This window comes from Marmota marmota, unplaced genomic scaffold (genome assembly GCF_001458135.2).
Source record: "Marmota marmota marmota unplaced genomic scaffold, marMar, whole genome shotgun sequence".
NCBI lineage: Eukaryota > Metazoa > Chordata > Mammalia > Rodentia > Sciuridae > Marmota > Marmota marmota.
Genome location: NW_026000169.1, coordinates 13,542,188 through 13,555,196, shown reverse-complemented (window position 1 = coordinate 13,555,196; position 13,009 = coordinate 13,542,188). Strand labels below are relative to the sequence as shown.

General features: G+C 36.9%; 1 protein-coding gene across 5 annotated transcripts in view; it reads left to right on the top strand.

Moving 5' to 3' along the window:
* Itpr2 (inositol 1,4,5-trisphosphate receptor type 2) overlaps positions 1-13,009 on the top strand; it is a 484,436-nt gene that overhangs the window by 37,704 nt on the left and 433,723 nt on the right. For 4 of the 5 annotated variants that reach the window (XM_048787344.1, XM_048787341.1, XM_048787343.1 and 1 more), the window contains exon 2: positions 3,699-3,769. In XM_048787344.1, the coding sequence (XP_048643301.1) occupies positions 3,707-3,769 (63 nt within the window). In that variant the 5' untranslated portion in view covers positions 3,699-3,706. Of the gene's footprint in view, positions 1-3,698; positions 3,770-12,077; positions 12,144-13,009 lie in introns of all 5 variants that reach the window. The other variant, XM_048787340.1, reaches the window with a different exon arrangement.

Here is a 13,009-nt window from a genome sequence, read left to right as displayed (position 1 = left end):
GGGAAATATTTCTGATCTTTCCCTTTATCTACTATTAGGCTATCTCCATATTATTTGGAGATGGGCATATAATTGTAAGCAAAAATGGTCTCTCTTGGAGCTTATAACTTATAGTGTTATATGTATGAATTTTGATGGAATATGATACATTCTATTGTTATAGGATAGTCTATTATGGGAGTCCAGAGCAGATAACTCTAAACCAGTTAAGTAAGGTCAGAAAAAATAGATTCTCAGTCCCCTTTCCTAGAAATTTTGATTTGATGGATCTGGGCAAAGAACAAAAATTGTTATCATTATTATTAAATTCCTCAAGTGTTTCATCCAGTTGGCCAAATTTGGGAAACACTTCTTATGAGTGATTAAAATGGATAATAATCTTGCCAGGTACTGTAAGTGAATTAGGTAGGGATGGAATAGATATTGATGTTTTTCAAATGACTTCTACTCATAGGCCAAAGGTTGATTTTTACATTTATCCTTTTTTGCTTGTCATAATTATTTTCCTTAGATTATAAAATTTAACTGCCTCATAGGTGGGTGAGAGAACCTGGCATATCAGTAGTTACATGAAAATGACCCAGAATTATTGTGTGGCTGTAAATCTAATGAAAGTCAGATGTAGGCCTTGACTGCTCACAGAAGCTACTTTAAACTTAGAATGCCTCACTATAGCCAGGCTTGGTGGCACAGACTTGTAATCCCAGTGGCTCTGGAGGCAGAGAGGAGAATTTTGAGTTCAAGTTGGGCCTCAGAAATTTAGTGAGGCCCTAAGCAACTCAGCAAGTTACTGACTCTAAATAAAATATAAAAAAAAGGGCTGAGGATGTGGCTTGGAAGTTAAGTGCCCCTGGGTTCAACCCCTGGTACAAAAAAAAAAAAAAAAATTAAAATTAAAAAAAAAATAAAAAATCACTTTAAGCTTAGTGTAGGGGTGAAAGGTGAAAGGAGGAATAGTCTTCTGTACCCTGTACTTCTTCAGGGAGGGGAGCATCTGGCCTCATGTGGATAGTATCTTTAAGGAGGATGTTAAACAGTTGGTATAGAGGGAAGGAAGTTGAGCTCCTCGGTTGATATCAATATAAGGAAGAAATAGGCTTGTTCATCTCAGAAAAACTTATACTATGTAGTTCCAGAAGAACTAGAAGTTAAATGGGTAGCAAATGATCAATTATTCACTGACTTGTTTATTCATTTAACAAATACTTATTTAGTACCTACTGTAACTCAGTCTAGTAGATGCCAAGGACATAATAGTAAACAAGAACAAAAGTTATAAAAAATGTGACAAGTACTGTGATGGGAAAGATAGAGTGCTATTTATAAGATTAGTAGTGCAAAAGGATGGTATGTAAATACTGGTCCTGGAGATATTCAGGAAGAGGTGGTTGGCGATATTGTAGAAATTATTCAAACAACTGTAAGTGAAATCCTCTTTGGCTTTTAATATCAACAATTGTACAAGTCTTATAACAGACATAAGACTTGTACAATTGTAATATATATATTACTCTCCTTGCTTCTTCCGACCCCCACCCCTTTCCGTTCTTTCCAAACTCATTTCCAAGTCACCAAATCCGAAGAATGAAATGATTACCTTTGTGATTCTCATACAAGTTTGTGTATAAGGAATGGCAAATTCTTAGAATTAGAGTCACTCTTCATTATTATGGTTTTATCTAGGCTATCAGTAATTGAGGATAGACACAAGTGTTTACATAAGTGCACTGTGATCTGATTTATAGCTTTAGTTCCCATTTCTCTTGAAGTCTAGTCCATTCATGTGGGGATCTCTGTGGCATTTGGTGGGAGCCTGTATTTCTGTAGGAATGGCAGGCACGAAGGATGAGTGGAGTGTTAATGTCTTTTATGTAATTTTTATGTGCTCTAAATAAGACTATGATTCTTTTATCATTGTGTTTTGAATTCTTAACGCATCTTGGCTAATTAGAAAAGCTGACCTTTCCTTCACAGCGTTTTTATTTAAATTATGTGGTGATATTCTTAGAACTGTTTGAAGTCTTTCAGATTCAATATTACAAACTGCACTTGGACATCACGGAGGTTTGGATTTGTTTTCTCTTGATCCAATGTGATTTCCTGTTTCTAAGAAAACAGTTTCTAAAGACTCTTAAAAGGAATTTCTTGCATGCCTGGCAGCTCATGTAAAACCACATTTTAGTGAACTAGCATAAATGAAGTATATATGGGAAAAGAAATCAAAGAAAGAACAGTACTACTTGACCAAATTAGTGTTTTACTTTGTGGAAATTGAATCCCATAGAAAAATCTGGTGATTTAGGAAGTGTCTGCAACTATGAACCAAAAGTTTCATTTTTATTTGGTTAATCATCCTATTTCAAGGGGTTTATTCTGTGCTGGAGTTGTTGCATGATAGCAAGTCAAATACTTAAAAAAAAAAGTTAAAAGGAAAAAGAAAAAAGTGTCCTTCAAATAAATTCACATGTGTGTAACTAATTCACATGTATTCTCACAATTTTCTGGAAAAAAACCTAAGTAATCCCACTAGTTAGTCCATGGGAGATGAGCTAATGAGTCTTTGGTAGTTAGATCTTTCTCTGTGAACAGGAGACTCACATCTCACAATTCAGAGATATGACTTCTCCCTCTTGGAATCAAACTAGAAAGTGGCTTTTTGTAAATATTTTAACAGGGATTAAACATGCTGCTTTTATGACTACTAAAGGCAGTTTATTCATTTGACTATTATTTGTTAATCACCTGATACATGCAAGTCATTATTCTAGAAACAGAATATAGTGCAGAATAAGACAGAATGTTCTTGATTTTATTTACCAACTAAACACTTATTTAAAGGCTTACTGTTCTCCAGAAAGTATTCTAGATATTTTAAAAATCTCAAGTTGTTTAATCATCCTAACAGTGGTTTGAGATAAGAACTTTTATCCATGTTTTACAGGTGTAAAGAATGAGTCCTAGGGCTGGGGCAGTAACTCAGCGGCAGAGCACTTGTCTACTTGTCTAGCATGCATAAGGCACTGGGTTTGATCCTCAGCACCACATAAAAATAAAATAAAGGCATTCTGTCCATCTATAACTAAAAAAAAAAAAAAAAAAAAAAAAGAGTCCCAAAGTCCTAGATAGGAAGTGGGTGAGCCAGAGTTTGAATGCAGGATGAGTACTCATAGCCACCTGCTCCATGGTCATTACAGAAGCCTGGGTGGGATTCCTTGTTAATATACACACAGAGGAAAGAGAGGAAAATAAAAGCTATGGGTGGTCTGACCACTCTTGATATTTTGCTATCTGTGTTCCTTTTGTTATATGTATATGTATTTGTGTGTGTGTGTGTGTGTACGCATGCATCCATGTATTTAAACATGTGATATCATATTTGTTGGTTATCACTTATTTTTACACTGTAGTATATGCATTTTGGAGCCCAGTGCATTTTATTTAATAGAATTTTAAGTAGCTCTGTAGTATTCCATTTCTCTAACTAGTTTCCTACTAGTTAATAATATGTTCTATTTTTCAATTTCATAAACCTTGTTGTAATGAATTCCTAAAAACAAATCTTTTTACAAATCCATGGTTATTAAAAAGTTTCTTAGTGAAGCTGTTAACACTGTGTAAATATTTATGCAGTGTCCTTGTGCAGCCTGTGGACTATGCATATGACAACATTAACCATATAAACATGCTTTCCCTTGTAGGTTAGTGGATGACAGATGTGTGGTGCACCCAGAGGCAGGGGACCTTGCCAACCCTCCCAAGAAGTTCAGAGGTAAGAATTAGAAAAAATATGTTTTATTATATGACCTAAGAGAGCAGATTGTTTTTGTGTCAAAAAAAGTAATGTTAAAACTTTATTCAGTGTGGAACTTTCAAATACCACTGCAAGTTCTTTCAAAAATGTACCCATTGTTGTTCTTTGATACATTGGAGGATTTATAATGAAAGAATAATTTCAATTTTTGTTTTCCTGGACAATAATCTTCTGTTGAAAGGAAATCATGGTAATTAACTGTGAAAGATGACTTTTCAAGCCAGTAAATGCAGCCAAATAAATTTATTTATATATTTATGTGGCAGTTATTATAAATGTTATAGTGCTTCATTGTTAGCTGGTTAATTTATCTTTGTAAAGTCTTCAGGAAAGTGACAGTGATGCTTTAGCTTGGCTTTAAATACACTCTGGATGGAGTATCATAACTAACAATTGTCTTAGAAATCCTTTCTAAGCAATCTTAGAAATAGCTTGATAATCTCCTTAACTGATAAATGGGTTTAGTAGGAATTGATTATAACTCAGATTTATAAAAGAACCAATGGAATCTGTAAAGAATTCTAGAAAACTAAAATCAGTAATTAAAAGCTTGTCAAACATATTTCATAATTTGTGTATGCTTACAATAATAAAAATAAATTTAAAGCAAAATTTATTATGAACGCTCTGCATGCATTCATTCTTACAATGATAGAAATCAGCTTTAATAAATAATTTTTAAAAACCCCAAAACCCTGCAGAATGGAAAGAATTCCTTAGAGTGACATACTCAAGTCAAGATGTGCTGATCAATGCACTGGGGAGGGGAGATAGTTAACATTTAGTAAATAGTCACTATGTTTTACCCTCTGTGGTAGGTGCTTTATATACAATATCTTTTTATGAGAATATTTTTCTTTCCCTCAACTTAGAATCTTGTAGAGAGAGTGTCCTTTTAGTTAAAAAATTTGGATAAAATCTAAATTTTTCCCCAAGTGGAGAAAACATAAAATAGGCTTTGAAAGGTAAAATACTCACTGGAAACATTCCTAAAACTTCTCAGTAGGAACATTCTGCTAACCCTGGGTCAATGAGACCTTGCAATAGAAGTCTCCACTGAGGAGGAACTCACAGTAAAATCACTACAGATAGGCTACCAGCACTGAGGAACAGCCTGCCAGAGACTCAGCAGCAAGTGTGTATAAAATAAAAGAGGATGCAGAAACCCTCATAGATGAACAGAGAGCATGAATGGAGGTGAGGTAGATTTTAAAAAGCATGAACTAGCATGTTATGTAAAGCCGAAGAGGGAATTAGTGTTCTGGAGAAAGAGATCTGAGGAAATCACCCAGTATGTAACAGAGAGAGATATGAAGAAGGATATGAAAGAGTGATGGTAAGTTAGGAGAATAGATCGAGAAGGTCCAGCAGCATCCAGCTGAATTCTAGAAGAGATTAGAGGGAATGGGAGAGACACAACCTATGAATGGACATGGGTGAGAACTTGGATCAACTGGAGAAAAAAGTATTCCCCCAATAGAAAGGGCACATCATATTCAAAGTAGTAATGATAAATACAACCAAATCCACAGGTAGGCATTCCCTTGTGAACTGTAGAGCATTAAAGACAAAGAGAAAAGTTTTAAAAGTAAACTGGGACAACACTTTATTTGTATTAAGAAAAAGCATGAGGTTTAGGTTTTGACTTTGTCATTCAATGGCTATGTCCTCTTAAATAGGTCACCTAACTGTTTTGAGCCTCAGAGGACATCTGTCCTCTGGGATGGATAATGGGAACAGTGCCTATCACATAAAGTTTTGTGAGCCTTGAAATCTTTCCAGAGCAAGTAAATGTAAAAACATTTTAGGTCATTATATGATACTTAACTAACAATAGAAACGCATAATGTATTTTCATTAAAAATATTTGGTTCTACCCTTAAATTATAATCTCTTCCAGGGGAGAGTTTTATTTTATTTTATTAATTTTGTGTTTCCAAGACATGGAGCTTTACCCTTCCCCCCCAAAAGTGGCCATTAGATACTTTTGGATGAGACATCCAACCTTTCCCTGATCATGTGATAAAACTTGGTTCCCAGGGATGCCCCAGATTTCACTGCTATGAGCCTGGGCAGCCTTATTCCTTTGAGGGTCAGCAATAATTACTCTTTCAAAGATAAACCTTAGGATTTCAGGCTGCTGTTTCTCTTTTTCTCTTTCTCATTAAAGTAAATTGTTTTAAAGTGCAAAGATTATTTTAGAGTATGTGAAGGAACCCTGAGCTCCATAACAGCTCCATACTCAAGAGGTAAATATATTCAGATATTTGGTCTCACATTATTCAGTAGGCACTGGTTCAAAGTATGAATCATTCTTTCAGGCGCTCCATCCCTTGGCCCAAACCCTGGCTTTTCCTGTAATCTAATGCTTTAGGTCATTACCCTTGCTGATTTGCTCTCATTTTCTATTTCTAAGTTTAAGACTAAACCATTTAGCTTACTCCATTTATCAGTGGAAAAGGAAGGTCCTTTCCTATTGGGGATCCAGGGCTCCCTTTTATCTTAAAGCTCAACTCTCCTCCCCATCCCTGCAGAGCCCCAGGGGAGAAGGGGTGGTCTCTGACCTGGTCTTCATACAGCCCATCGGCCTGGAGCCAATACTATTGTCCAGACTGCCTCATCCTCTCCTGTGGCCAGTCCATTACAGCTCTTGGGTTACACCATTTTATGCCTGAAATTCCTCTTGCCTCAGCCAGATGCATGACATTCTTAAATTAATTTAAAAAGATTTTTGTGTTTTTCAGTACTCATGCTATGACTTGTTCAAGTGAGTTGCAACATTTTAGAGTGCTGAAGCAATGAAAAGTAGATCTAGTACAACTCCTCCAATTTTTTGAGTGAGGTCCCAAAGTTCCAAATAAGTTACAGTGATTCTCCCACATACACACAAAAATTATGTGGTAGAGTCTTCTTTTGGGACTGTGCTTCACTTATGAACAGAGGAAACGAAGTTCTAACAAATATGCAATTTCCAAAGGGTTATTTACTACCTGATGGACAGCTGTTTTTCCAACAAAAACCGTGCAATGAAAATAATATAAACAGATGCACAGTGGCATTAAGCTAATACAGTTCCTTTAATGTTCATATATTTCCTATTTTTTAAAAAATATTTATTCTTAAGTTTTAGGTGGACACAATATCTTTATTTTACATTTATGTGGTGCTGAGGATCGAACCCAGTGCCCCATGCATGCTAGGCGAGCACTCTTCCACTGAGCCACAACCCCAGCCCAGGATATTCCCTATTTTTAAATGATAAACTTGAAACTTTGGAATCAACTTGGAAGTACATTAGAGTTGTAAAGGCAGTGCAGGAAATTCCCCTCCACTCTGCTTCCTCCAACATTTGCATCTCATATTACTATGGTACATCTATCAAAATTAAGAAATTACCATTTGTACATTGCTAGGACTAATTCCTGACCTCATTTGGATTTCAGCACTTTTTCCACATTTCCAGTTTTTCCTGGGTCCCAGTCTGCATTTGGGTAGTCTGTTCTGGTCTGTGACACTTTCTGTTTTTCTTGGTTTTGTTTTTGTTTTTCACGACCTTGATACTTCTGAAGAGTCCTGGCCAGGTACTTCTTAGTCTGTCCCTTGGATTGGGTCTGTCTGGTGTTGTTGTTTGGGATTAGAGAGGGTTAAAATTTTGAGGAGGATACCAGAGAGGTTAAGTGCCCTGTCTGCATTGTATCAGGAGGTGCATAATAGCAATGATTTACTGCTGGTCTTATTTTTTGATATATACTTAATCCTTCTCCTCATCCTAAATAATGGCAGCTACTTTAGTTTTTTTTATGTTCTTTTGGCTTTTTTTCCCCCTAGATCCTTCTTATACTTCTCTATTCTCCAAAAACACCTTTTTCAAGAATGGATTTTTCCAAAAGTCTCTGTTTATTAACACATGTGGCTTTTCTGTTAGGAGGAGAAGCTGACTTACATGAAGGCAAGAGAGATTCACATGTCCTTCTCTGACCCTGAGGAGGACAAAAACACAGAGACCATGGAGAAGCCAGGGAGCTAGTCCCCAGGAGGCTGAGGGAAGAGAAGACAAACCTCTTCCTTGGTTGATTGCATTCTCCCCAGTGTTGGACCTTTAGCCTAAAAAGTTTCAACTCTGAGATTCTGTAATCATTTGACATGATCACAATTCTCTCAACCTACTACAGGGCCACTTCTGGTAAGCAGCAGGTCATTTTACAGTAATAAGTCAGAGTGCCTCAGGAATTGGGACGAAAAGAAAGAATTTCTTTTCTGTGATGTGAAAAAGCAGGTGGTGAAAATCAGAGACTTAAGGGAAGATCCACAAGATCCTTTCTTTAACCCAGTTCCTTCTTTTTGGGTAATTTAGGGAAGCCATTCATTGTGTGTATGTGTGTGTCGGGGCGGGGAAGGGAGAGAGAGAGAGAGAGAGAGAGTGTATGTGTATGTGTGTGTGTGTGTGAGAGAGAGAGAGAGAGAGAGAGAGAGAGAGTGTGTGTGTGTGTGTGTGTGTGTGTGTGTGTGTGTGGTGCTAGGCATGCCAGGCAAATACTCTACCACTGAGCTAGATCCCCAGTCCTTTTTATTTTATGTCGAGACAGGTTCTTGCTAAATTCCCCAGGCTAACCTCAAACTTGTGGTCCTCCTGCCTCAGCCTCCCAGATAGGTGGGATTACAGATGTGTGCTTGGCTTCAGGGAAGCCATTTTGAAGGCAGGCCTCACCCTTTCCCCCACTCCTAAAGGTCATACTCAGGTGTGTAAATGAAGAAGAGTTCTTGCTAGGTACTTGCATTGACTCTTTATGTAACTGAAAATATGATTTAATGGTCTTATTTTTTGATATACAATTTAACCCTTTAATCAGTTATAAATACCTTCTTCACCAGCTTAATAATTACTATATTGAATTTCTTCAGATTTGGTATTAGTGTAATTTTTTTTTATGAAGACCAACTATTTCAGATTCGAAATCAAATAACACTTATTGAGCATTTGATACATGATATGCTGTGCTTGGAGTTTCCTATGCATTATTACTTGGTCATCCCTATAACCTCTTGAAGTAGAAACTACTGCTACTCTAATTTTTTAATAGAGAAATATATGTATAAAGAGATCTTGCAACCATCTTAAGGTTGCTGAGCTCAGTAGTGGCCGAGCTGAGATTGAAACCAAGTTTTATGACTCCAGACTTGTTTTTAACCACTAGCCCATACTATCTATTGAATTGTGCCCTCCTGTAAATTCTACTTGTTGGTCCTATAAAGCCCATAGATGAAATCTAATCCTTCTTCCAAACAATAGCCATTTGGATATTTGCTTAGACTGATCATATTCCTACAGGTCTTTTCTTCTACAGTCTTAGCTTTTTTTAGTTCTTTTATTTGATGCCAGCTACACATTCTTCTGGGATTTCTTTAGTCGTCTTCAGACTGCCTTGTTTGTCCCTGGTTAGGCTCCTGTTTGCCAATTTAACTCCAGGCACTGTAGAGGAAACTAAACACAGTACAGTTGAGTTTATTCTGATGAGAACCCTTGTTGCTTTGGGGGCCGCATTTGCAGCCCACATCCTCAGCAGAGTTGCCTTACTCACTTGGAGGTTTTAGACAATCCAGACTGCAGATGTAGTAATTTGCTGCTCAGAAAATTTAAGAAATTTGCTATGGGTTTTCAAGCCAACAACTACGTGGTTTTTATTAAAAACCTTTAAAATTCTTCAGTTGAATGTTACTACCACTGTAGGTCCTGGGTGTTTGTAAGTCATTGGATAATAACCCTCTACTACTAATACCCTACTATTAAACTCTAAAGTGGTGTGGAAATTAGATAATAAGTTTGCTCTTCTCTGTGAGGCTTTGGAGAAGGACTGAAGGGTGAGGTGAAAACAGATTGCCCTGCCTCTTTGCTTCTCCTTTTGAACTAGTCAGGGTTGTGAAAGTGCTTGTTCTTTAAAATACTTCAGTCTCTATTGGGCAGTGGTTCTGAGGGATAAAAGAGGATCACTTTTGGATGTCTTATAAATTGCTCTTCAAAGCAATTTATAATAATTCACAAAATTACCTATGTATCTAAAATATGAATGATGTCTGAACTTTATTGATTTGTGACTTTGACTGTGAGGTTTAATTCTCTCTTAAGAAGCGAGGGGCAGAAAATTAACAAACATTATTCCCGTGGTTTGGTGGATTAGTGGGTAAGAACAATTCTTCGGCTCCTTCCCTTATCATTCATGTACCCATGGGTCACTTTCATGAGCTACAAGCTTATGTAAAAAAAAAAAAAAAAAAAAAACAACTCGTTTCTCATGTCGTGTATGAAATTAGCTGTCCAAATTTTTAGTAAGTACTGTATAAATATATATTTTTTTTACTGTGAGCATGTTAATCTAATAGCCAAGACTACGCTTTCCAGGAATAGAAAGTCCTCCATATTCAAATTCTTCACCTTTATTGCTTATGATGGTCTTTTTCCTTGTTACCATATTTAATCCTAATAGTCCCATTTTACAAATGTAAATTTTTGGAAAGTGAAGTATATGCTCAAGGTCACACCATCAGTAGGTGGGAGGTAGGCTTGTTTGAAGCTATTGGTGTTCAACCTTGTAAGATTTTGGATTCATTCAGCAGAGGTTTATTGAATGTACACTGTGTGCAGTGAAGTGTGTGGACCAGTTGTTACATTCCAGATGAGTCAGAAATAAGAGCTGCTCTCAAGGAATTTATAATCTAATGAGGGTGATAAGATGTGCATATATATAATTTTAACTCAAGGTAGAAAGAGATAAGGGCTAAATAAAAAGATATGGGGAAGGTAGTATGGGATGATGGAGATTTTAATTTCCTGTTTTGAGTGATGAAGAAAGCTTCTTAATTAAAATAGTGTTTGACCTGAAAGATTTGTACCTGAGGGGAAGGGACACACAGATGTCCCAGGCCCAAGATATACCTGTTCATGACAGTAGTTCTTAGGGTAATAATTGAGGTGCAAAGCTACACTGCATTCTTTAAAAAGTAATGGAATGTTTGTTATTCTTTTCAGTATAATATAGATTAAAGCACCAAGCCATTATCTCAGTACATTTAGTCTTTTGCACATGATACACAAGTAAATTCATGATAATGGAATGTGACAAAACGTTCTTTACTGCCCTTGCTGCTAATAACTCATGTTTATTTTGTCCTTACTATATGTCAGGCAATGTTCTAACTGCTTTATATTTTATTAATCTATCTAATCATCATATAACCTATAAAGCATATATGATTTTTAAAATATTATCTCTGTATACAAGATGCTATCACAGAAATCCAAAAAAAAAAAAAAAACCAGAAAACACAAAAAAAATAAAATAAAACAAAGCCCAATAAATTAGAAACTTATTTCTCTTTCACTCAGTGTTTCCTATGTGAGTGATCCAGCACCAGCTTGTGTCGTTATCAACACAGGGCTTTCAAAGTTGCTCTAATTAGTCACCATTTCCCAGTCAGTAGAAAAGAGGTAAGGTTAATCCAGGAAAAGTGGATTCTTTTTTCAGGAAGATACCTGAAATTTCATTTATCACTCCCACTCATATCTCATAGGCATATGGTATACTGGATTGAATGACAGTCCTATAAAACACATGTCCACGTACTAAAATCCTATGAGTGTGAATTTATTTGGAAAAAGGGTCTTTGCAGTTATAATTAAGAATCTTTTTTTTTATTTTATAATTAAGAATCTTAAGAAGAGATCATCCTGTATTATCCAGGTGGTCCCTAAATTCAATGACAGGTGTTTTTAGGAGAAACAAACATGAGGGGAAGGTCATGTGAAGGTGGAGGTGGAATTTTGCTGACATAAAGCGAACACCTAGAGTCACCAGAGCTGGAGAGGCCAGAGAGCATTCTTTCCTAGAACTTCCAGAGGGAACATGGCCCTGCCATCACCTTGACTTTGGATGTCTGGCCTCTGTAACTACTATAGAATACATTTCTGTTGTGTAAAGCCATCAATTTTGTGGAGAGTTGTTACAGCAGCCATAGAAGACTAATACTCCGTATTGTTTCAAGGAGGCTGAGGAGCATGGTGGTTGGGGGCAGGTCAAGTGCCAGCCAAACTATGCAAAGGAAGAAGAGGATGGATATGGGGCAGGGGTAGCATTCTTTATCATATCCCATTTTATAGATGAGGAAACTAAGGGAAAGAGAGACTCAGGAACTTGCCCAAAGTCATACACCTAAGAGGAGCAAAGCTGTGATTGCAGTCTAGACCCTTACCCACTGTCTGTACTGCCTGTAGATCCAAGGCGCTATGGAAACACAGAGAAGATTGTGATTGGCTTTGGGATTGAGAAGAAGAATGGAGGTAAACTGGGGAATCAGCATTATTAACCAGGTGAAGAGGAGGAGGTTGAGGAGAAAGAGACGTTACTGGTTGGGGCACTGAGGTGTGAATTAGCATGACAGGTTTGTGGCTGTGGCTTTGAAGATATGTTGAAAGCTTAGGAGATGATGGAAGGGTGGCAGATATGAGGTGAGAGGAGGGTCCTGATACCTAACAGCCTTGTATGCCGTGTTGAGACATTTGGTTTTTACCTGAAAGCAGTGGATAAGTCCATTATCAAATTTATCAGCCAGGACCCTCATACATTTCTGTTGGTACACAAAGTGCTACAGCGCCTTGAAAAAGAGTTGGCTGTTTATTAGACGCTTTCACCATATGACTCAGCAGTCTCACTCTTAAACATTTACCAAAGAATAATGGAAACCTAAATTCACACAAAGAGTATTTATAGCAAAACCTGGAAATAGAGAAAATCTCCTTTAGCTGGTGGGTAGGTAAGAAAACAAACAGCAGTGTATCCACACAACGGATGCTCCTCATGGTAAAGAGGATGAGTCACTGATGGCTCCTCAGACTCAGAAGGTGACATAATGCATAATTCTATTTATTTGCTCTTCTGGAAAAGGCTGGGATAGGAGAGGTGAATTTAGCCAATTCCAGATTCAAGGGATAGTTAGAAGTTGAGTTCACTTTGAAATAAACTTTCGACTTCCCTGTAAAAAGATTAAGTCTCTATAGTCTACATTGCTGTGACTTATTTTTATCTTTAAACTTGAAGTGTGGGGAGGTGGGGAAAGACTTCATTCATCTGACTGCCTCTCTGGGCCCTCACAGGAAGGTCTTTGGTAAGCTCTTCAGATATTTATTTGGTACAATTCTACTTTTAG